The following is a 25659-nucleotide window of genomic DNA, read 5'->3' as shown; positions in this document are numbered from 1 at the left end:
CAACCAAGCAGAAATAGAGTGAATTACAGTCTCTACCCATCATGCACTGCAAACTCAAATTCTTATAATGAAGAAAAAACACTGAAGAAAAGTCGAGCTGAACAAGATTTTTTTCGTGTTGAAATGAATGCCTGTCACTGTCATTTTAAATAACATGGTGAATATATGTAAATGGTATGAAAAGACCTCTGAAACAAAACAAGTGCAATCAATGTCATGTGCACTAATTATGAAGCTGACAGCAGGAATTAACATACAATAAGAGCTATGGAGGGTCTTTGCACTAACAGAGACAGGCCTGTTAAGGAGCATTTAGGATATTAATAGCATATTTGAAGCCATCAAAAAAACTGGAAATGGTCCTCGACAGCCTTTCATTTCAAAGCCCGTTATTTAAGGCACAAGTGTGTAATCAAAAATGGAGGGGTCAAACTAGGGGACGTCTGATTTTGGTGGTGCTCTGCCTGTTTCAGAAATGTAAATTGCAGCTGTAATCACCCACAGCATGTAATATGTATCTGTGCAGTCATTACACAGCATTGCAGATGTTTACTTGCACTTTTATTTCATTTGTTCCACTGTTACATTCATAAATTCTGTCTAATATGAAACACAGAATTAACCAGCTTTTATGTTGAGAACCCACAAGAAGATCGAGTCTTTAAGGCTGATACACTCACCAGCCACTTCATTAGGTACACCTGATATATCTAATGTAATCTAATACACTAGCTCAGCCATTCGATTTGCTTTTATGTTGCCTGTAATGTACAGGCTTTTTTCTAAGCTGTCATAGAGGTGTATTGAACTGCATTAGATTTTTCGGGTGTGTCTAATGAAGTCGCCAGTGAGTGTATACACACTTTTTAGATATATTTTCACTTTATATTAAAATATTAATATTTTAATATTAAATATATATTTAAAAAAAGAAAGAAATCCCTTTAAAATTAAAAACTTCTGCGGTGTAATCAACTAGGTGCTTCTCTCTGCTTTAAATTTTGGGACCTAAAACAGGCCAGAAAGAGCCCTGATGATATATGTTTTAGACCCCACAAGATTAAACACTTTGACACAAAACGCCATTATTTCAAACATAAAAAAATAGAGAGCACATGTAGTAAAAAAAAGATCCAGAATTCCTAACTTACTCGCCTTAGCTACATAAATCACAGGCAAACAGCCTGCCACACAGATATCCTGCTCTTACATTATGCATTGCGGGGCTTCTTTACAGGGTATAAAAGTGAATAACACAGCATATTGTGGCAGTGTAAGATGTGGTAGAGCAAGCAGGCGTCCAAGGAGAACCGTATCTGTGAGGTCAAAGGACTGAGAAAGAACAGGGCCTGAATACGTTAGCGGCCTCTCAGGGTTAGCACAGCTGGCTGCGGGATGCGCTCAGAGCAGCCAGGAAGCCTATTTGAATACACATACATGTTTTTATACGGGAGACATTTCATCTGATTATCATATGGCCACTGAGGCACAACGACGACAGCGGAGGAACCCAGCCGCGGCTGTGACCGTCCTCGTCCTCTCAGCGTGGCTCGCTGTCAGGGCCATTAGTGTGGCAGGAACATGATCTGAGCAATGCGCTTGGATTGCTGTCCCAAGTCCACACTCTGCTCTCCTTGTGTCTGTCTTATCGATTTTCCCCTTTACGACACGGCTTGTCGCTGTGAATTTCCCTACTGTTTGCAGCCGCCAGCGAGCAAAACCCCAACCCCCCCTTTCCACAACCCCCACTTCTTTCCCCGAACTCTGCTTCAAAATAAGACAAACACGAGGGGAACACGCCCCTATGGCACATGAGCACTTGTTTCCAGCGGCGTGAGGTTATATTTTTAGCAGGACAGCAGCATTGTCTCCTGGGAGGCTTTAATGGGAACTTCTGGCCCCGGGGCTGCTAATCATGGGTCAGGTGGTCAGAGGGATTTGAAGTCCAGTGTAGGAGGTGTCACCTGTTTGTGCAGTTAGCTCACGGCTGACTGTACGTGGCTGCAGGTGTTACACCAGACCTGATCCAACATGACAGGCTCAGACGGCGGCCCTGCATGTGTGCGGCCGGCCTCATGCCTGCGTACGCCGGGCAGTGTGCTGCCCATGGCACGAGCGATGCAGAAGCAATCAACTAGGTGACCATGGAGCAGAGACAAGTCCTACTAAGTGGCATTCTGAGCCCTATGGCTTCAAAATAATTGGTAGGGAGAGAAAGACAAAAAAAAGAATCCTTACATTGATGCCCTGCGGACTGTACATCTGGTTGGCTGTGAGTCCTTCACTGTATCCGCCTGTCTGACTGATAACATGGCGAAGGGTATCCACCTGAAACATTCAGAAACAACAAACAAAGCAAGGTCAGAGTCAACACAAGAGCAGCACAAGAGAAAAGAGGGAGGGATGACAAGACAACAAGAGAGACAACAAGAGTGCACTGCTGCAAGTATATCCTTGGAGACAAAAAGGTCCAATCAAACAAAAAGGGAATTCAGGATAAAAACGTTTGCTTTTTACGATTTAAAATAACAACTATTCACATGGTGAACAAATCATCTGCCCTTGAGACTGAGAAGAAGCGCTACAGAGGAGCCAGTACAAGTCTTTTTTACAGACAAACATGTTGATATATCATAGGAGGAAAAGCACAGGTGCAATTAATAACATTAATGATGTTTCATTTAGATACGAGTAAAGTAAAGGGGGATGTAGAAGAAATGCAATGGGGGTGTTGAAAAAAATATAGTGGAAATGAAGTGGATTCAATTTAAATTTTTGGAACAATAAAATGTTTCTAAAATTTAGAATTCAAGCCAAAATATCAGTCAAAGCCAATCACAGGAAACAATTCTGCATTAGGACAATTGGAAAAGACAGACTTGGGAGCGTTGACCCATTGTTTCATGATGGTTACCACCATTACTAGCTTTTCAGTCACACCATTTTCAGTAATTGGCTTAAATTAGATTTCATAATATACCCTATCTGTAGCGATAGTAAAAGTAAATACTAACAAACAATATAAAGTGCCTGTATAATAAGCTGGTTCAACTGAATAAGAGTTAAGGGTTATGATACATTCTTGAATATGGCACTAACCAAAAGATATTTGTTACCCCTGTTTGTGAAAAGCCAAAATATCTGCTGTGAGAAAGGTCTACTGGAAAGTGAGGTCGGTCTGCCCCTGTATTATCTTGCTGCACTGCTCGCGGCCCTACCTGTGACTGCACGTTGGCTCCCACCTGAGCCCCCTGGTATGAGTCCCCATTGAGAGACTGCACGCTCATGAACAAGTCCCCGGAGTTTGACATGTTAAAAGAGCCAGCAGAACCTAAAAGGAGAGAGGGAGCAGTCGAATCACAGAGAGACAGAGAGCAAGCAGGCTTAAGCAAGAAGGCCCGTCTAGGCTAGCAGCCTGGAGGAGCACCATGCAGAGGTTAGCTAGCAGCCATACAGGCTCTGTTAGATGAGAGGAATGGAGCCAAGAAGAAACTAATGAAAGGCTTTAGCTTAACAGAAGAGGTGTTTGTGAAGTTTTCACCTCCAGGCAAAGAAATAAGCAAGAAGTTTGTTCATTAATACTCTTAAGAGGTTATTTAAGGCTAAGCTACAACCACAGAAAAGAAGAAATTGAAAAGCGGTCCAAATGGTCCTTGTTTCTGTCTTACCCAAGGTCAAAATATCACATAATCTATAAAAATATATAACTTGTATCATAACCATGAACTTTAAGTTCAGAGCTCTGTGCAGAAGTAGACTCGGGACGTGTTTAGCCTAGCATAGTGCAGCCGCAGCAGGAAACTGCTAGCCTAGCTTTGTCAAATGTGACAAATGCATCTTCCAATATTTGCCACTTTCCAACTTGCAGGACTTTTGAATTTATTTGGTGACTATTTGATACAAAAGCATAAAACATGAGCTTTGAGGTAATTAAATGTGTTGTTTTACTTTTTACGGATCTACGCTAGTTGTTTGAATCTGCTTGTTTGATGCTAGGCTAAACATGTTTCCTGTTCTGACTCCTGGTAAGACGGCGAATACACAAAGAACTGTAGTTTTAAAAATAAGGCTAGCATTTTTCCGTTTTTATTCTGTTGTCAACAACTCTCATAAAAAACACCAAAAAATTGGCAAAAGGTTATTTTATCTTTTTAACTTCCTTGCCCTATGCCAGTAGGCTATGTGAGATTACCCCATTCAAAACAATGTTGCCATGCTGATTGTATTGAGGCAACAGGGCTAGCAGTGACAGTGTGGCTCATTGATGTGTTTTTAATAGTATTTGGACACAATGGAGGTCTGTAGCACAGAGAAATAAGATGTATCAAGCAGGACTTGTTAGTAGAGTCAATTCATTATTGGTTTTGTGTTTTTATGTGATTTGTTGACAATAGAAAAATATCACTAGAGTGCCAGTACAGCAGGAAACGATGAAGACAGAGTTGAAATAGTGATACATGAAGAATATGGTTAATTGAGATGAACACAAAAGGACAGTAAGCATAGGGAGACTTGGCATGGGGCTCAGGTTGGCTTATCTCTGACACAGCTTTGTTCTACAGGGGTAGTTGTACTTGTTAACGGGACCTGTTTAATATTATAATGGTGCATTAGTAGGTTAAAGGCATGTTCCTTGGCATAGAACTGCCTTTTTGTTAGTTATAACTATTTCATTCCTTACAAATGACCAGCACCAGCATTGAAATGGCCTCAAACTGATATACCGCAATAGTCGCTTAGTTGTAGTAATGCACAGAGAGGAGGTAAATGGCTAAAAGCTGAGCAGAGCCAGGGACTTCCTGTCTCACCTGCAGAGTTTGGAGTTGAGGGTGAATTTGCTTGGCTTCCATGTGAGGATGCATTAGCCGCATTCACGGCAGTTCTCGCAGCGTACATGTTGGCTTCTTCTTGGAACTTACCAATGTTTTTCTTGTATCTGATTCTTTTATTCCCAAACCAGTTGGAAACCTGAGCAGACAAACAAAAGAATGTAGTTTAATGCTCATGAAATCTTAACAAACAGAGCCTCTCCACATTCAAGGGCAGGCAGTCAGAGAGATCAGGGTTGTGTTTAGCTTGCATGGCCTTAATGGCATGTGTAACACTGCAGAGAGCCTCCGTCAGATGAAGGGGCTACATAGACTGGTGCTGTGAATCCGCATTAGTGCCAGAATGGAATGATTGCCAATAACAGTCTCATTATGTCACCATGACTGCAGCTATCATCAGAACTCACGCAAGCACCAATCAGTCAACATCCGCTAACACCCATTACTGCTAATGGACTCCCAGATGAAGCCAGGGGGGTAATCCCAGCGCTAATGATAAACAACATTAAAATGAAAACCAAATCAATCCTGCAAACTTTCCAATACACAGAGTAGGTAAACATTCTCCTTTATTATGGCCAAGAAACAGAAACTCTACAAATCATTCAGCCGCTGAGCAGCTTCCACAATCAGACCCAGATGCATCCTCAAATCACTTGGTATAAATTAATGAAACCAATTGAGAAAACAATCCATTCCCAAATGATGGATCCAAAACACAAACTGCTGTTTACCTTGGTGTTGTCATTGCTTTCCTTATTATCAATTCTCACAGGATTGAAACAACTTGAATGCTAGAATGCAAAGATGAAAAAACAATGTGTCCATATATTTTAGTCTTTTGGTTTGTCAGCATTATTAGCACAAACATCTCGAGAGTATTTAGATGTTTGGTAAGTTACTGTAAGATTTATAGTAAATCATGATTGCTCTGCACATGCCTCAGTTGACTGCAGTGCTAATTTTCCGAGGCTAATGGTCCAGCTAATTACTTCCATATACTGTAGGGCTGAAACAGTTATTTTCCCAATAAATTAACCTACTGATCTTTTATTATTAATCAGTTGAGAGTTTTTAGAACTTTTTCAGCTTGGTTTGATTTGTAGCCAAAAAAACATTGACTTTATGGTGATATAAAACAAAGGCAGGATATAAATCATCAACAGAAGTTACATTTCCTCCATTGTGACAATTTTGGGCTCAAAGAAGCAATTTTACTGAATCATATTTGAGTTTTATAAGAGAACTTGTTCAATATATAATGAGTTAGGATCTATGACAGCAGTGTTGTCTTTAGCTTGTGTTGTTACTTCAATAGAAACAAACAATCATTGGTCGAAAATAGCTTTGTCTGGTTTGAATTACAAGATGACAAACTTATGACATGGCATATTTAGACTTTTGAGTACCTTTGTTGTCTCAATGAAAGGTACTTCTGAAAGATCAGAGGAGCTGTCTGTACTCATGACAGTCAGGAAACTTATTATTAGGTTACTTGCCAAGACACTCGCAGCTGCTTCAGATTAGACATTGTGTTCACAGTTCTATGTAAAACTGTATTCCTGCACATGGTGTGGTGTAGGGAGGCACTGATTGGTGGTGTACCTGGGCAACTGTGATGGCACACTTCTTTGCCAGCTCTTCTTTAGCCTCCTCGCTGGGGTATGGGTTACTGAGGTGTGAGTAGAAATACTCGTTCAGGATCTCTGTTGCCTGCTTGTTGAAGTTTCGTCTTTTCCGCCTGCAGAAAGAGGTGGTTAGAAGTTAAGACAGGAAGTGGTTAATCATAACAGCATTGAGAGGATGGCGGTGTACATTGCTGTCCAACACAGCATCGTATTTGATTGTACCACAAGGAGTACAACCTGACAGATATGGCATTTTTGAAACCAAGACCGATAAAGCGGCCGATATAGCATTTTTTTTTAAGTGGATTAAAAAAAGACTTTTTGTGTACAAATTGTGCACAGATTTTGAACCTAAAGAGATAAATATTAAAGCTGTAGTAGGTAACATTACTAAAACTAACTTTTTGTCATAATTGCTAAAACTGTCACATTAAACATGCAGTAGTACATGAGAGAGATAATCAGTAAAAAAAATTAAAAAAAATAAAAATCATGTTCCTCTGGCTCCTCCTACTGCTCCTACTGCTCCAATGTGGCTGCTGTTTAGCGTTGTTTCACGGCGGTGTGGCTGAAAATATCTTTGTGAAGTGTCCAGGCGGTGTTACCGTTTCAGACTTTCTCCTGATAGTTCTGTGTGCCTGTGCTCTCACAGCTAAATGTTCACAACATCAGTGTGTTACTGCTTAGTTGGCGCTGTTTTTCCACAGTCTCTGTTAGCAAACAGTGCTGGTGGTTTTGCTAAATAGAATTAGCTGTAGATAACTGTTCACAGCAAAAACACTGTTTTCCGCTGGTTTGATGTGTATCTGCTTCGATAGTGTTGGTGGTGTAATACAACTGCTACGGTTGTTGTCATTTCATGTTTTTACATAGTGTATATCTGGCTCCTTCAGTTGCTGTGGTTACTAGCCTGCATGCGCATGATAGCCTCCTCTGTGGGGAGGGCTTTGGAGGCAGGAGAGAGAGGGGGAGGGACCTGGAGGTTGTAATCTTTCAAATTTTGGAGCAAAGTCCGCTCTCTTCTCCATCTTAGCTACTGCAGCTTTAACCAATTTTATTGCGGACTAACGTCTGCTTAGCTGTGATGGTGCGCTACATGTGCTGCAGACAGTGCTGAGAGTATTGTTCACTATTACGCCTTTCCCACTGAAATTAGCGAGATGGTGCAGGTTTTGTCAGACCTGGGAAGACCCGCTTATAGATGCTGATTGCCTGTTTTCTGCCTGTTTTAGCAGGTTTTCTGACCAGTGGGAAAGCAGCTTATGTAGTCAGAGCACACTCTGTTGGACAAACCATGTGATGGAACTATTTCTAAATCATCCAAAACATTGGGGTTTTTTTGCATAGATAAAGACGCCAATGCGATACATCCTTGTTGGGCCAATATCATCGGAGAATATCGACCGAAAGTAATATCAATCAGGTTCTAACTAGGAGTCAGCAAATACAGAAATTCAGAATAAAATAACCAACAGGGACTTTTATTCTTCTGATACAGGCTTTATATAATCCCCTCAGTTTGAGTCATCAATGCCCAACTAAACATTTGTTTTGTTGTTAGGGAAAGAGGTTTGAAAAAGGCTATTTACTACTTAAAGCTAATCATCTTAACTAACCCGAGGCCAGCATTTCAAATGTAAGCTTAACAGTAAACTGGTCTTCCCTGGTCTTGATGCAGGTGCACATAACCTGCATTGTAAAAACCTTTAGCACATAAGAAACTTTAAATTTAGCTGTAGTTTTGCTTTGAGACACTTTGTCAGCACTCAGGGGAACCATCCGGCTCAGAACTGCTCACTAAAGCTCCGTTTATGAGCAACTGAAAATAGAATTAGCAGTAGCAATAATAGCACATAGAGGGCCATTATAGTCTACTCAAAAACCACTAAAACCAAAACACTTTATGGTCTGTGTGTTAACATAAAAAGCGAGTTAAATAGCCAATGATATAATTATATATATGTGCCAATAAGATCATTATTCTTTGATCAGAGAATAATGAGCAAGAATGTCCAATTTTGTTCTTTTCCTTCTGCATTGTTAATTTCCTTATTTGATCACTTGAGGGCAGGACTATAATCACAACATTCACCTGAGAAAGTCGTTTGCACACATTTATAATTACTTACACGTACGGCAGACACAAGTCCACATTAGCATTCATTTGAAAATGTGTTTGTTGCCACCTTATAATAAAGGACAACACTCACTTCACAAACTCCTGAGGGAATGTTTGGCTATTTAGCTGCTAAATGTCTCCCTATGTTCGCCCGCTAACTTTGTCTGTCTGCTTGGCAGTGTTCAGTTGGGCATCAGAGCTTTTCTTCTGAAAACAGTAGCCTGCTATGTCTGGAAAGAGGTCGATAAGATCTATGAGTCTGAATCAATACAGTATAAATGTGGTTGGTAAAACCCAAAATATTGAGCTAAAAGACATTAAAAAGCACCAAGCACCAACTGTAGCGTGAGCCTGGACATCATGCCTTCAGCGTCATCACGATATGAATATGTGCAGTAAACACAGATCTGCTCTTTGAGGTCATTTTGGATTCAGGAGAGTTGACGTGTTACAAATACAGGTCGTATGTAAACAATGCCTCAGAGCATGGAGACAATGGATCTGTAAGTTAAAGCTGTTCTTCACGCTTCATGTTTTGTTACTTTTTTGTCATTTGGTCATTGCAATGTTGAACATTGCAGATTTCCATCACATCGTGCACATTACATTTGATGCTTTGTTAATATCATGATAATAATAAGCACAGCCTTAAAGCGAATGTTACATCAGTATTGTTTTGGTGTTGGTATCAAAACTCAGATATTACATTGAAAAATGTTGCACCTAGTTTTTATAGAATAAACAACAACAAACATACAGATATAATCCAATCATGCTAAAAATAGATAAAGCACAGAAACGAGACGGGATTCATCAGCCATAAAATACTAACATCAATTTTTGTTGTTGAGTGAAAATAAACCCTGTGAAAGCTCCCTCTCCCGACACCTAGACGCAGACGGATATCATATGCTGATGCCCATGAGTTGACTGACCCTCTATCTCCTGCACCTATCAGGTCATGTCTGCGTGTGCCATATCTAAAGAGGGCTTTACATAAGCTGGAGGGGATCCCTGTAAAATCTCCATGCGTGTATCCACCGTTGGGGAGATTTGTGCTAAAATCTCCGTCCCGCACTCCAAAAGCCTGCTTGAGAATATGTAAATGTGCACAGCACGGGCTCCGGCAGCCAGTAGATTAATCAGCCGAGCCGAACATGGCAGTGCCTCTCAACCAGTGAAAGCTTTCCTCTTCCTCTCCCTTCCCCTTCCCCTCGCTGCGGCTGCTCCACCACAATAATTTGCAAGAGAATAGATAGGGAGCTTTGTAAGGGAGCGCATGCCTCATTTAAATGTTTTGCCTCCAACTCCGACTTTGAGCGACATTTATCCTTGGAGAAATGTATGCAAATCCCGAGCACGCATCAAAAGGAACAAGCGATTACATTAAAAAAGGGAAACAGTTAGTGTTATGGAGCAGGCAGGGAACTCTTATTGGCCGGTGTTGCCGGGTATGCTGGTCCAAATGGCATCCATAGATGCAAACCGGCCCAGTGTGTGTGGTAAGTAGCAAAACAGCATGTGTTACAGCATGTTTATAGCATGATAGGCCTCCTACATCAGCCATTCATATGGATATGAGACTGCGAGGGAAGCGCACGATGATTTGCGGTGTTGTTAAATTGGGAGGTTATTTGCAGCACGGAGCGTGGTGGTGTGTGTGATTTGCAGAATGGAAAACGCACACAAATCTGTTGTATACAAGGACACGCACCTGGCATCGAGGAAGCGTGAGCGCAGGATCATGACGGCCTCGCAGGTGCTCTGTTTGAGCTGCATCTGGATGGAGCTGAACTTGCGGTGGATGATGTTCACCATGCGCTCGATCTCTTTGGGCGAAATTGGCCGTGTGCGTGACTGCTCTCGCAGGAGGTTCATCACGTGGGTGGTGAACTCGTTACATGCCTGTAAGAAGGATACACACGAGATTACATAAAATAAGATACAAAAACAGCTCGCTTAAGGTCATTCAAACTGTGAGTAAGATCTTAATTTGTCCAAGTGGCCATATCAAATTCACCATTGCAGAAACACACATCCACGCACACACACGACGTACTGTATTTAAAATTCACAGATGAAAGAAATGTTAAAAAAACAAAAATCCAGCTCTTTGCTTAATGTGGTTCTGGGCCAAGCGTTCTCACACAGCCAAGGGGGAATATAAGCGCTGATATATTTCATATTTAACACAAGTGGTGATGGCAGTGTGTTGAGAGGAACCAATGACAGCTGTTCCCCTCGCAGACACACACTTTTACAGCATAGCCACCCTGAGAGACGAACACGCCACAACGTTTCATTCATCCCCCCCGTGTGACACCAGGCGTGAATCTGCCACGATATTACACTCCGACTCTGTGTCTCTTACTGTCTCCTCTTCTTTATTTCTTCTCCTCCTGTCGATCTCTCTCTGGATTTAGCCGTGTCAGGCTTTGTCTGTGTCTGTCTATCTGCGTGTTCATCTGTCTTACTCACATTCATCTGAGCGGGATGCTATTGTCGGGAATGCATCGCTTATCAAGGCAATGAGAGGGAATCATCCCCCCTCCGACAGACTTTCAAGACTATACTTGGAATACACTCAGAGACACAACATGCTGCGTGTGTTGGACTATTTCGGGCTGAAAACACAATCTAAAGTGAATTCTTACTGACAGTGATATATATTGAGGAAATATTTTAGTGTAGCAGGCTTGCCACCTGATTTCTTGTCGTATGCCTACATCTTTTGATTGTATACCAGAGGTCGAATATAGAGCAGACAAATCCAGATACTCTAAGTATTAACAAAGGATAAGCTAATATGTCAGTAAAAAAGAGAAAATTATATCATTAAATATATTGATTTATCAGATCGGTACACATCAGATTTCAAAATATTGAGTTCACTATCAAATTAGAAAAAAATAATAATCATCACTAATAAACATTTGATTCATGTTTTTTCTAACTGTCTTACAACTGATTGGTGACAGTTGGTATGTTTTAGCCGAGTTGTTTTTAAGGTTTCTAATGCTCTATGTATATCTATGTTGGTAATGTCTTAGTGGTTTATTTTTTCTAAGATTATTTTATTGCCTTTTCTAGGGATGCACAATATTATCGGCATGTTATTGGTATCTGCAGATAATGACTTGAAAATGACTATCGGCATCGGCAGATATGCCATTTTTTCTGCTTGATGACTCCCTAAAAAAGGTTGACATGATGCTACGACATAAAGTGTGCGCATGTACGTGCACCGCCTGCACCGCGCCTCTTTCGTCAAGTGTGAGGAACGATGCAAGATGTCTAAGGTATGCCAGTTTTTGACCACTACAATAAGAGTAGGCATGATATCAATTCCACTACAGGGGAGACTTGATGTTCTCTGCAGTTAGGTGGAAAAAAACATGTGCCTAATATATCGGTATCGAAATCTGCAGTAGGCAAAAAGGGTTGGAAAATATAGACTGTCGTGCATCACTAGTCTTTTGTCTTTATTTGATAAGACAGCTAGGAGAGACAGGAAGTGTAGTTAGGAGAGAGTGGGGCATGACATGCACTGAATGGTCCCAGACCAGGGTTTGAACCTGAGATCAGTGTGTCGAGGACTGTAGCCTCTATATATGGGGCACCTGCTCTACCAACTGAGCTAAAGCAGCGCCCCTGAAGGAGCTTTGTTGACAGCGAGAAAGTAACACTAGTAGTTAATTAATCAATGTGTCGACGTGCAGAAGTTATTCACCAAACATTTCAGCAATCAAACATTTGCTGTTTCCAGCCTCATGACTTTGGGGCATGTGCTGCTTTATATCATTGTACCTTTAGTTTCTTGTATTAAGGGGGCTGTTAATTGACAAAACAAGCAGTTTGATGATGTTTCCTTTGGTTTTGGAAAATTGCGCAGTGCATCATCTGTTATTTCTGGTCTTTTTTTTTTACACTAAACAATAATCAAAAATCGTCATCCTACATGCATGTGATGTCACAAGGGTTATCTCGGCTTGAGCTTTAAGAATACGTTTGGGGAGTTTAAAAGACATGAACTACAAGGCAGGATGCTTCAGCATCTGCTGCCTCCTTTTGTTGTGTTATAAAGAGGTGAGTGATTACTTTGCTTAAATATCAATAATATTTGCTGAATAATGAGAATATAAATGTTGAGACAATCATCAGAAAACAGCTTCTTCTAGGTATTTTTAAGCTGAAGTAAAGAAATACAACCAACCTTCTCATTCTCTGTAAAGCCCTGATAAGCCTTTTTGGAAAAGCACTAAGTACAGAAAAAATGAATAAAGATTACTTCTTCTATCAGTATAATTTAGCATATTCACAGTCTGTGAGTATCATGCTTTGTGTTAGTCAATAAAAATGAAACGTCTGTTGTTATCCACACAGATGTTCTGTCCTCACCTGCTCGTACTTCTCCAGCTCTGTGTGGTAGATCTGTCTGATCTGGGACAGCTTGGCTCTGTAGTCCGAGTGCTCTGCCGAGTTGTCCGCCCCTGCTCCCCCCGAGGCCGCCGCTGCAGCTGCCGCCGCTGCCGACCCTCCACCTTTCTCCGGACCGGACACGCCCTCCGCCAGCAGCATGTTGTCCAGGCGCATGAGCTGGGGATCCGGGGGCTCCTCCTCCTGGGCGCCGCGGATACTCAGCACTGCAATGACAGGAGGAGGTCAGAGGTCAGTCATAAAGGTCACACCTACAGTGGCGTGATGCACCGTAACAAGCTGTCAGCTGTGGAGGAGCCTGAGTGCATGGCTGACACCGCTGAGCTGCACCCACACATCCACCAACTCGGTGTGAGGGATGCAGTATGTTGTTGTAAAGACAGATGCACAAGCAGAGAGTGAAGTGTGAGGACAATTCATCCGCATTAATAAAGGAGATGGTTAGATACTGTAGCGCTGTTACAGAGACTGCAACTGATCTGTTGGTTTAAGGAACATGTTCTGAAAACAAATTAGGGGACAAAACTGCAGCTTGAAACCATTTTAGAGAAGAACGTTAACAACCAAGGAATCTGTGTAGGATTGGCCTGGACTGCTGCAAAGAGCTGTGAGGCTGATATATAACGATGAGTAGGAAGAAGTTTTCTTTTTCAGTTAAAAATCAAATGTTTTAGTTGTGCCACACTTATTTTTCTTTCTAAAAATCTACCTAAAACACAATACCAATAAACACTGGACTCAATAGTTAACCCACGCCCACACGACGCACTCATTCCCATTTGAGAATCCAAATCACCCTCCCCAAATATTAACTGGATGGCCGATTTTACGAGAGATAAAAGTCAATGAATCGATTGTTTTATGCCCCAAAAATTTAATTGGCACATTTATCAAAGCCATTAAGTGGACATGTTTCATTATTTTTTGAGGGTTTGATACAACAAGTGATGAAATGATTCAACAAAACAATGAAAAATTTAATAATCTTGAATTGCAGCCCGATACTTAATGTCTTGTTTTCATCTTGAAAGATAACCCCCTTCGGTGAACACTCGAAAGAAAGTGTTGCTGTATTTACTCTTATTCTGGTAATTATATTTAAGTCTGACATTACTATTCAAATCACCATAGAGCCCATTTCTCAGCATTTTATATTTTATTTGTCTTTTCTTTTTTATTGTACTGCACATACTTGACATATTTCTGACTTCTATTTATATTTCCTAAATGTCCTCATCCTTCTCTCTGTGTCACAGCGACTGTTATGCCCAAATTCCCCCCCGGGGATAAATAAAGTATTTCAGATTCTGAAAAGGAGTAGTGTATGAGGATAAGAAAGAGACATTTTTATACTGGATCACCCCCTTAATATATTTATTTTCTCCGCCTTACTTTTTCTTGCTTCAATCTCTTTTATTATTCTAATAATTGTTGTTGTTGCTTTTATTTTCTATTCTTTATGCTGACACATTTATACATTGAAGTATTGCACATTACAATACATGAGATTCCTCAACAACAATAATTTGGGTGGGTACCACTGTCTTCCACTAGAGGTCTCCCTTGCCATTCTTAAAAGGATTCTCGTCCCACCTTCCATTTTCTGAGGTGAAACACTCCCCGGCTCTGACTCTTCCTCCTCCATCTGAGAAACCATCCATTTCAATATAAACACCTTCTCCTGCGTGGAGGAGCGCGCTGCTGCGAGGATCCAAATTGATCCCAGAGTGGACATCGAAAGTGAATCGACGGCATCCGGTGTTATCGTTACGGGGGGCCACGGTGCTAACAGGAGCTGTGACTCTGTGACTTCACGCCCCGCGTGTGTCGATAGCCATTTAAAACGTTACCATTCGTCATTTGTCTCGTTGTCAGTGAATGAGAAGGGACAGGCGGGAGCACTTCATTAATTCAGAGACAATAGCAGTGCTTGGTGCATTAACCCCAGACTGCTGTCCGGGTTGGTAGGCCTGGGCAGGGGGTCACAGGGATGAGAATGAGGCCTGCTGTATCTGCAGAAGAAGAGGAGGGGGCGTCCCACAGTCACCCCTTCTTGCTCTTAAGTGGACTGGAAATGCAAATATGTCAACTGTTGGCGAGTGGAAGAGGTCAGAGGTTCAGGCCACAGGCTCAGCGGGAGGTAGATTGAGTGTGGGAGGAGTATTGGAGGAGGAGGGTGGCGGGGGTCTCTTGGGGTGGCAGGATTGTACAAACATCCTGTCTCATTACCCAGACTCCTTCATCACTCCTGTAATGTATGGACAAGCTTGGAGGGGGAAATCTCGAGTGGCTTCACATTCACACCCGCCTTACCTCCACACCGCCGAGTTATGACCCGATCAAACCTGCTACATCAGAAACCCGAGACCTGGCTGTCCGCTTTGGTTAACGTACGTCAACAGGGACCCCCGTCGATCCACGTCTCCTGAACGCGCACCAGTACGGAGAGGCTGTTTTTCTCTATAGTTACCACCTCGTAAATACCAGAGTAAAGTGGGTGTTAAAATGAGAGCACAGCACAATATCCCATGGAGGAAAATGAGCTGAACTTTCTGAAAGTCATTTTCAGGGGAAAACAAGACAAAGCAGCAGATACTGAAAGAAAACTGTATAATTCAGAGGAGAGTGCACAATAAGAAGCTATAGATTGAGTATTTCAAGGTGGGGTGAAAATGCACTTTGAGATTCAGAAGATTCACTGAATTTCTCCTCTTAAATTTTGATTTATAAATGTGGCCTATTGCCTAGGATAACTCGAAACTTGAATACATAGTGGGGTGAAAAATCACACAATTCTACCCAAAAGTACAAAACTGCAAGGGAAGAAGCTCTAAGATGTTTCTAGTGAAACAACTGAGGCCAAATTTCATCCCTAACTCATAAAATGTCTAGACTCTCAAATGCAAAATGGAACATAAAAATTCCCTGTGTCCACAGAAACGATTGGATTCTGCCAAGTTCCAGCTTAAACATTCACCGAGTGTTTATTTAACTTGGCTTGAAGCACCTCGAGCATCAGTCTTGTGAGAGCGGCTGCAGCAGAGAAGGTCATTTCTTAGGAGATCTCTTGGAAGGAAAAGAGAAGAAAAACCTAGCAGGCTGACTTTTTTTAAAAAGAAAGATGGAGTAAGAAAGGTCATGGACAAATGGAAAGCAAACGACTACATTCAACAGGGCTAGGTTTTCAGAATAAACAGGTAAACGTGCCTGAAAGTGACAATTAACACATGATCCCCAGGCCGCGCTTGTTGACACGTGTACACCCTCGCTAATCAGCCGCGTATCACATCCTCGGCTCAGCCCGGATCCCAGCGCCATTCTTGCTGCTGATCCAGCTGTCTTGGAGAGCATCTGTCAGGAGGGACCCGGGAAGGAACAATGCATTACGCCATGTTGGCTGTGTACTGTCATCCCTCATTGACAGCACATTGTCACACTTACACTGTGTCCTCTGCGCTGGGAACAAGCTAAGTAGCTGCTGCCTATAATATCAGCTCTTCCTGCCGCTTCTTATCGCACCATCAGATGGGAAACCTGCTCCGAGTGGGGTTAACGTGGATCTTGCGGGGAAAGGATGTGACTGTATTCATTTTTAATTTACGCCTGTAATCAGCGTGATCCGCACAGAGATGACAGACATAATGGTTACAGTCCTGCGATGGGAGGAAACCGCAGTGTTTCAGGAGCGATGGAAGCAAATGATGATTTATTTATTCCACCCTGAACCTAAAGCACATAATTAAAACCATGGAGGGGATTATCTCAAACAAATAAAATTAATAAAGAAAAGAAAGGGATAATGTGACTCCATAAAATTGGCTTTGCTGTGGGTCATAATTACACGACTCAGTGAGGGCCACTTTATTGGCTAATGGCGGCCTAATTGATTCATCCTAATGTTTGTCGAGCCTCTGGTCTGCTGGGCGCTCCCTGTCCAATACTGCTGCTGAACTTACTTAGCCACCCGCAGACAAACAGAGAAGGTTCTCCCAGGGATAAACAATTATCTGTGTGTCTGTGTGTCTGCGTGATTCGGACCCCCCTCCCCCCCTCGGTGAACACACATTTTCTGTATGTCTCTAATGGATGCCATTTCCCTCTCGGAGGCGTTTCAAAGATGGCTTGTTGTCAGACGATGCCTTATTCCTTCCTGCTGTTGTTGACAAGCAATTCTCACAAGGAGGAATGCAGCAGGCTTTATTGCTTTGCTTTATTTCGCGAGTTAATACGAATAAAAACATTCTTAAATTGGCTCTGGTTGCTGATGAATTTACAGATAACATAAGGCATGCAGGATTGAAGTGTAATGCTGTGAGGAAGGATCCGCATGTGTCTTCCTGTAAATGCATCACTGCAAGGATGGATTGGGTCAAGACGGGCGGCGTTTTTACTGCTCTGTGTACACACAGCGAGACAAAATGTCACCGACTGAGGAGACAAGAAAAGTAAACTGGAGCGGGAGAACATGACATTTATTTAACCTCGCAGCATCTGGCCTTTTACAAATCAAATCGATATTTAATAAAAGCCCAGGGCAATTGGCTCTCCGAGAGGTGGATGTTTAACTGTCTGGTTGTTTATCTGGAAATATTTATTTCATTTCCACGCGGCTGAGAGGGGGAAAGCTTTTGCTCTTTTAGGATAAGCTCGGGATATCATGCTCGGAGATGATTTACGTCCCTATTTGGGGGAGAGCTGCTTGCCTAAACCTCCCTCTTCTCCCCCCTCGTTGCTTGTTTTCAGCACATGTAACATTCTCTCTTGCCCGTATATTAGTCACTCGAGAAGATTGGCTCACGGCCTCGTACGAAGATGGGTGTTGGTATTAAAATATTAACTCAACTACAACCAATAAAGATGCATCTTTTCAGAGCACCTCTGAATTTGGGCTGAGTCTTAATTAAACAAAGACCAGAGAACAAACTCAGTCTTCTCTCTGAAGGGGAATGAACCGTGGCAAACAAAAGTGGGTTGCCAGCCTCAGGCTAGCATCACAACTAGCTTCTTTGGAGAACTGCTATCACTGGGGAAGGATACAGGTCTGTTATAGATTGTCACATCATCACGCCATACATGACAGGAGATCATAAATGTGAGTAATATTGAAATTGACAGCAAATACAAGCAGGATCCAGGTCTAAAAATACACGTTTGAGTCAGTTACAATATTTGGGATCCCATCAAAAGCTTGTCAGGGGATTAAGATTTCTTCCAGGACACTGCTTGCATCTTCAAAATGATTCAGTTTTTTCATGGCATAACAATATCAGACTCAAAGAGTTACAACACACCATGCTCCCCAGTCCAGATATCTTATCCTATCAGATTAACAGAGGCAAATGGCAGCCTGTCAAAAACCATTACCATATGTAATCCCCTTCTAGATTTCCAAGGCGTGTCGACAGGGACTGCTGGCATGGCGGCCTGTCATGGCGATCCGGTGATTGTGGGAAAGGCTGATGTTTAATTAATGATGTTGGGCTGTTCTGTCACAGTTAGCAAGATGGACGGTCAAACATAAAGGCCTTTGACAGAGATTGGGTGCCTCAGTTCAAACTGTCGGACACCTTTGGAGGCCCTGCGTTCTGCACCCAGATGCTGAAATGTGATCCTCAGTGTTACATCAGAGGGAGAAGCTCAGGAAGAGGCGGCCAAAAGTGACACTCGATGCCGGTCAGGTGACAACGTGTCCAGGCAGATCAACAAGCGCCTGGCCTGACATTTTCTACAAGCACTTCAAAGAGGTGACGGGCATGAGCCAAAATATGTGATGTTTCATATTAGATTTACTGGTGTGTAGCAATAGTCCACAGTAGAATTCAGCTAATAACCAGCTTACTCAAAACGTGGTGATTTGTGAGACGAAAAAATGGTTTATGGAGAAAAGACAAGAAGTATGGTGTTAGCATAAGCAGCAACCACCATCCAGGCTAAAAACACAGAAATGGCTCTCATCCAATGAGGATGTTACATTAATTTGAAATGTGAACGACTATTCAAACATGGGGAAAAATGTAACACTTAATCTATGTTGGACTTCAAAATTTACACTCTACAAGTCAAGCTAGTGCTCTCTTCGCTAACACATAGGTGAACACTAGCGAGCTGTGCTGAACAGATGATCATGACTCTCAAAAATCTGACAAGTAATTGTGAAGTGAGGAAGCCTTATGAATCAGACAGCACAGGTGTGATAAACCTGCCTAAGTGGAAGACTGTTTGCAGACTTTGTAAAGTACAACGGCTAACAGCTAACATCAATGTTAGCTTGACCAAAGCAACATCAATGCTACAACGCTTTTTAGGATAATGTAAGTAATTTTTGGGGCTTTATAACCTTAAGACTCTACTCTACATCAAATAAAAAAAGCCTGAAAAATGTTTGTTAACTATTAGCCTTGCTTGCTAATAATGTTTTATATTAATAATATAAAAGATATTTAAAAAAAAATACCATTTTGGATTATAAATTTTATCCTTATACAACTACTTTAATGAGACGAACAATCTCAGTCATATGTTTTACATTTCAAATTGTGCAAACATTAACTCATTTTAGACATACAGCTAAATATAATTGGCTTAATATAGATTTTGGAATATGCAAAAATGAAATCGTAAATTCACATTTAAAATTCAAGTGCACAACTTAGCATTGCAAAATCTTACGTCAGCAGACTAGAGTAGCCTATATGCATGACAGCATATCCAAATCAACTGCTCAGTAATAAAACTGTTGCATATATTAAACAAAATTAAATGGAAATTGTCCAATTTCAAATTTTTACAATGATTTTCAGCATGTAGTACGAAATAGCGCCGTGATGTAATCTTGCCTCGTATAATCAGTCCATGCTCAAAAGCTTGCCTTGAAAGCCAAATGCTTTTGCATAATTAACCCTTTCTGGTCGGGCTGCGGTTGGCCTGTCTGCATGAATTTACAGTGACAGCCCTGGCCCTATTTGTTTGCATTGGTGCTTCAGTGGGCACACTTCATTGTGGCTTTAGCAGTTAATAAATCACAGTAGAAGCCCCCTCTCTCGACGCCAGCCTGTGCTACGGTGGTCCTGTCACAAGGCAAGCACCAGCGCCAAAGCGACAGCTACATGCTAATTCAACATCGGCATAATTCATTATACAGTCGCAAGTGTACTGGAATGGAAAGAGAACCAACATACACCAGGAGGAAGACGACAGGCATCAAACTGTTAAATCCCGCTCCCCTTAAGTCCCCTCTGTTTGCCTTTGTAAGATCTCCAGTCTTTAAACTCCTGCCAGCAACATTACATTTTACCACGCTGATTAGAGATGCACAAAGTGCTTTGGGATGTGTAAGGAATCAAATAATTTAACAGCCTCTACTTTCAAAGCTCGGACTCAAAGTCATGTAATTCATTCTAAGAGAAAAAGGTTAACAGACAATATCACAGAGGTTAATGGACAGTGAAGACAATTAAGAAGCAACTTAGCGCCTTAACAGTGTTGTTAAAAAGAAGTCTGCCTTCTTATGAAATATGGTAATCTATACAGCCACTTCCTGTAAGTCATACAAAAGCCAATGTAAAATGACATATCAAAAGGTAGAATGGGAGCTATTGCACTAAAGAGGAAATTAACAAAAAGATAAAGAGTCAATTAAAGCGATAAGGCCGTGCGCTCTTCAGAGGGTGAAAACCAAGGGGAGAGGAGCTGACAGCCTTCACATTAAAAGCGCTTTGCTGCCTTCTCATCCTCTATGTGGCCCTTCCACTCTGTAACCACCAGTTCAAATGATAAAGAAGCAGAAAGGGCTTTGTTAAGAAGTACCGATCACATACATCCCTGTCATCTGCAGATACCACGAATGAAGGTAATTACAATAAGGTCCACAAAGGCCTTAGGGCCAGTGGTAACAACTTAGACTTTGAATGAACATAGAATTCCTGTTTAAAATGAGTTATTATAAACACTTTATATAATAAATGTGTAATATTTTTTAGTAGAATGGTATCACTGCTCACTGCTTTCAGGAAGAAGTTAGCCTTAGGCTTTTGTCTATGCCTCTTCTTTTTACATCTACAGATCTGCAAATAGAACAAATCATTTTCAAAAAAGAGTGATCAATGTTTTAGGATATTGGACAATTGCAATAAGGTTCTTAAAGATGATACAACTCCAAAAGTTTGACTAGTCTTTACCATAGACTGTATAAAAAGATGGACGGTGTCTTTGGATTTTCACTTATTTTTGAAGTTGTATCTGTAGTCATCGATCTTTTCTTTGTTTGTTCAGCCATAGTAGATTACTGTTTACTCACAACACTTGCAGAGACCGGAAAAGCAGCCGCTTAGCTCCGCCTACCCTCTCTGGCAGGCCAACCACTGCTGGCTGATGGAAACACGTCACTAACTGTGTGCTGCTTGTGATTTTTTCCCGTGAATGTTGCCGCAGACACCCAGTCTGTAATAATACTATATACTGCAAATGCAAAGGCTTTTGCAAAGACCATTGTGTTACCTCATTCGGCAATAGACTTAACAGTCATTTATTAAAATTAAAATCTTTGAGGTTATATCTTTAACAGCAGAACAGCTTCTTGTGTTGGTCTACAGCACACGTTCACAGGTATGGAAACTTCAATGACTGTAAGTGTTTCCTCTCGCAGCTCCTTCTCTACTCTGCTAATCTGTAACCGATCGGCTATTTCTAGTTTCTAGTAAGTTTTATCACAAAGATACAGGGTTGCTCTTAAACCATAGACTGAGTATAAAAAGTGCTGCTTGGTCTCAAAAGCCCTGCCAATGCGAAAGTGCCTTAAACCTGCATTCTTTCTAAAGGCCAGCAGGGGGCGACTGAACTGGTGAGGTCTGATTTAACGTTAGTCTCCAAAAAACCAAGATGCCAAACTCAAATCCTTCCATAAACCATTGGGTGACATCGCGGAGGCTATGCCTACTTATACTGTATATTTATATACCCACAATTCATGAAATCTAAATCAATTTGTTTCAGTTGTTTTGACAATATGTAACAATGTCTAAAACAAAAGGCATCATTCACCCAGGCTTATTCAAAATCAGATTAGAGGTTTCTGTTACAGACTGCATGTGATAAAAAGCAAAATAATGCTATATAGTAAAGTCAAACTCCTTCCTCCCTCAGTAAAGTGGGGTTAGGTTCATTCCACTGTGCAGCTCCTCAGCCCACATAAAGGATGGGTAGCAGTTAAAGAGCATCCAGACAAGTGTCCTGTGTGTCCCACATGAGATAGCGAGCGTCCAGCAGCATACACCAGACTGGGGCCATCCATGGCCTCGGGCAGTGTGTTGACTGGGCCTGCCATGTCATTAACAGTCGCCTTGATCCGCTCTACCTTATTAAAGCCATTCCTTCAGGAGAGCAGACGAGCATGTCAGTGTGAAACCAGGCCAAGGAGGGAAGGTGACCACACTGCCACCCTCAGCTCGTGCAGGGGGCAGGAGGGGGGGTACGAGCACAGAGCAGCGGCTTTGTTGTCAGCCTCATCCCAGACCCCCTGATGTCCCTGTGATTCCCTTGTCAGTCTGTGTTAATGGAACTCACAGTGGTTATGCTCCTTCACATTCTTATCTCCTGTAGCAGGACATTCGCACAGCCCAGCAGTGTGTGTTCGGCCCCGGCTGACCACGAGACAACTGCTGCGCTGAATATTGACAATGTCTCTCCTGTCAGCAAGGAATATGCTCAGAATGACGCTTATTTAAAAATGCTGAAACCTACTTTCAATAAAAGTAGGCCTTTAATTATTTGTTAGAGGTTTACTTTTTTGACTGGTAAAAAAGCCACTCTATAATAAACCTACAGAAACATCTAGCTGAGAGGCCTTGCCGCCTCCAGCCTCGTCCAATTGCATCTAAGTGACTACACACACTTGTGTGGCATTTTTCACCGAGCACAGCTCTCTCCCACTGCCAACCAGTTTATGTAAAAGTGATTAACAGTAATTAATCCTTAATCACCATGATTAGCCAAGTCGCAGTAAATTAAGCCACATCTGGAGCAGCTGAGGGCTGGTGAGTGGCAGCAGGCATGCTGAGTGTGAATGCTACTGTTTACTGAGGTCTACCTGAAGCATCGAAAACAAACACAAGGATCAAATCAGCTGCTGCGATCGGGCTCTGTGCTGTACAATGGCAATAGCCCTGCTGACAGTGTTTTTATAGTTGTGTTACAAACAATACACATCATGTATCCCTATCAAATGATAACGTTAGCTAGGAAGTAGCTGTATGCTAACATTAGCTGTTGTCTAAGGTAATGGGCTATCAAATATGTTGTTTTAACTTTGCACATTGCCTCAATCAGCTCTAAGACTGAGTATTTAAACGTAAGTCCAAAACATCAAAAAATATAAATAATATTATTGCATCACATGAGGGCGTATAGGAAGACTTATTTTTAAGGTGAATTCTTTATAAGTTGATAAGCATGGTTATATCTATCATGTGATCTTTTTTGCAGCAGTCAATCAAAAATCAACACAACCTTGTTTAAGTGACATTTTTTAACAACACATAAACATGCTGTATGTGGTGAATCCCTGATTAAAATCATATAAACAAAATTTAGTATTTGTCTGCTGTTGCATAGATATGTTAATTTTGGAATTAAGCATATAAATGAAAAATATAAATGATAATGTGACTTGGAGAGTTATTTTGATGAGTGACAGTTATGGAGAGCATCATAGTAACTGATAGTTCAGTAATAGTTTCTGTTATTTCATTATGTAACATACTTTATATTCTCACTTATATTTGAGTTGTTGTTTGTATTTTGTATTATTTGTATTGTACTGTATTTTTGGAGCTATCTGGCACTGTAATTTCCTTCGGTATTAATAAAGTTTTATCTTATCTTATCTTATCTTATATCAGGCAAAATGGAGTACTGTGAAATCCAGAATATAAGTCGCAGACTTTTTTGGGGCTATCAAAGAGAGAAAAAGGTTTTCTATAGTTATTTATTAATAAAAACGTGCATACAAGTATTATAAACACTATTTCAATTAATGGTCATTTGAAACACATTCAAAACACATAAATTACGGCCTACCGCCTGTTTTCACCATGTCGAGTTTGCAATCCTGCTAGCTACTGGTGCTGTAGTTGAGCTCAGCCTACGTTAACTTTGATTGTTGTGAGGGTGGCTGCTTCACTGGTGATCATGACGGCGCATGACGGCTAGCTCGATTATAGCGCCATCATCTGGGTAGAATACCATAACACAATAAAATACCTTTCTGTATTTTATAACGGCACATTGTACACGCAGCCCACTTTTTAGATGAAAAAAATGTATTAAACGTGCGTCTTCTACACCGAATTTTATGGTACTGACCCGCACTGTGTATCCATTCCTTTTATATTGTTGATGCTGAAGTCTATACATATTTCAAAAAAGAAAATTACCACAAAAAATGTATCTTGAGTGTAAGTGACACAACAATACTAATAAGATATAATGAGGTCAACAATGAACAATAACAATAAACAATTGTCTGAACACTTACATTTTCATGTTTACATTCAGAGGAAATGTGTAGTGACCACAACAGCCTTTACAGAAACCCAGAAACTGACCTTCAGCATGAACAGTAAACAGACACCAGAGCAGAATTCCCACATGCACAAGGACACACACACAGACACACACACACACACACAGCCCTGTGTGGACTCGCACTGCATTGTTGATTGGCTGAGCTGCCTGAAGATGTCTCGTGTGTAGCAGCAGCAGCAGCAGCAGCAGCAGTGGCGGTGTCTCTCTGTAGCTTTTTCCTGCCAGATAAATGATGCAGGAGGACTGGTTGTGTGCCGGGAAACTGGTTCCATCGCAGCGGGTGTGCTGCTTCTCTTAGCCCAATGTTTCTCTTGTGCCCCCCTGGAGAGATTTCTCCCTGCGCTCAGTCTCTCCCTGTTACACAGCTCCAGATTAATTACACACTTTAATGAGCTGAATTATTAATGGGGCTCTTACTTGGCAGTTTAAGGAAATGCAGAGAAGACAGCGTTGAGCATCGGGAATCGGGGGCTCTCATTAAAACATCACACAACGCCTTTGGGAGCGGTGTTATTTGGCTGCAGAAATAATAGGATTTGGTATTTTACATATCAGGGACAGTGAAGCTACTTGAGTATCCACAGTGAGAGATAGAGAGAAGAGCTCTGCAGAGGCTCATGCACTACATTATGTCATTATGATTGCAGGCCCAAGGAAAATGAAAGGCCATCTAATGCAGCCGCTGGAAAAGGTTTCCTTTCTGATTGTTCAGCACAGATGGGAGCAATATCATCTGAAATGAGCAGGACTAAAGCAGGAGTGAAATGAATGAAAAGAAAGGCAATTTCTATGTGAATAAGTCTCATTCCCGTCTCACTCAAAAGGGACGGGTTTTATCTCGTACAACTGTAACACTTACGGCAGCGAGGATGTTCATCTAAATCAGAAATATGTGGAATTGCCATTATGAAAGCTGCAGGAAAATGAGATTATTCACATAATATCGCACTTGCTGATAAGAGAAAATCCCACAGTGAAGAGACAGGAAATGAAACCAGGAAGCAAGTTCCACAGTTGTTCCTGTGAGTCTAAATTTATATTTCTGCTGGAGTGAAATTCAATCTCC

At 41.5% G+C, this 25659-nt stretch overlaps 1 protein-coding gene across 2 annotated transcripts in view; it reads right to left on the bottom strand.

Moving 5' to 3' along the window:
* LOC138607412 (pre-B-cell leukemia transcription factor 1) overlaps nucleotides 1-25659 on the bottom strand; it is a 61129-nt gene that overhangs the window by 3367 nt on the left and 32103 nt on the right. Inside the window, exons 3-8 of one of the 2 annotated variants that reach the window (XM_069680002.1) lie at nucleotides 12975-13219; nucleotides 10291-10481; nucleotides 6435-6570; nucleotides 4809-4968; nucleotides 3219-3331; nucleotides 2239-2328 (exon numbers count right to left, since the gene is read on the bottom strand). In XM_069680002.1, the coding sequence (XP_069536103.1) occupies nucleotides 2239-2328; nucleotides 3219-3331; nucleotides 4809-4968; nucleotides 6435-6570; nucleotides 10291-10481; nucleotides 12975-13219 (935 nt within the window). The remainder of the gene's footprint in view (nucleotides 1-2238; nucleotides 2329-3218; nucleotides 3332-4808; nucleotides 4969-6434; nucleotides 6571-10290; nucleotides 10482-12974; nucleotides 13220-25659) is intronic. The other variant, XM_069680003.1, reaches the window with a different exon arrangement.

Source organism: Semicossyphus pulcher, unplaced genomic scaffold (assembly GCF_022749685.1).
Source record: "Semicossyphus pulcher isolate SPU_LCO1_2020_fin unplaced genomic scaffold, fSemPul1.0.p SCAF_4, whole genome shotgun sequence".
Classification (NCBI taxonomy): domain Eukaryota; kingdom Metazoa; phylum Chordata; class Actinopteri; order Labriformes; family Labridae; genus Semicossyphus; species Semicossyphus pulcher.
The sequence above is the reverse complement of the archived record's forward strand: the minus strand, read 5'-3'. Positions and strand labels throughout refer to the sequence as shown.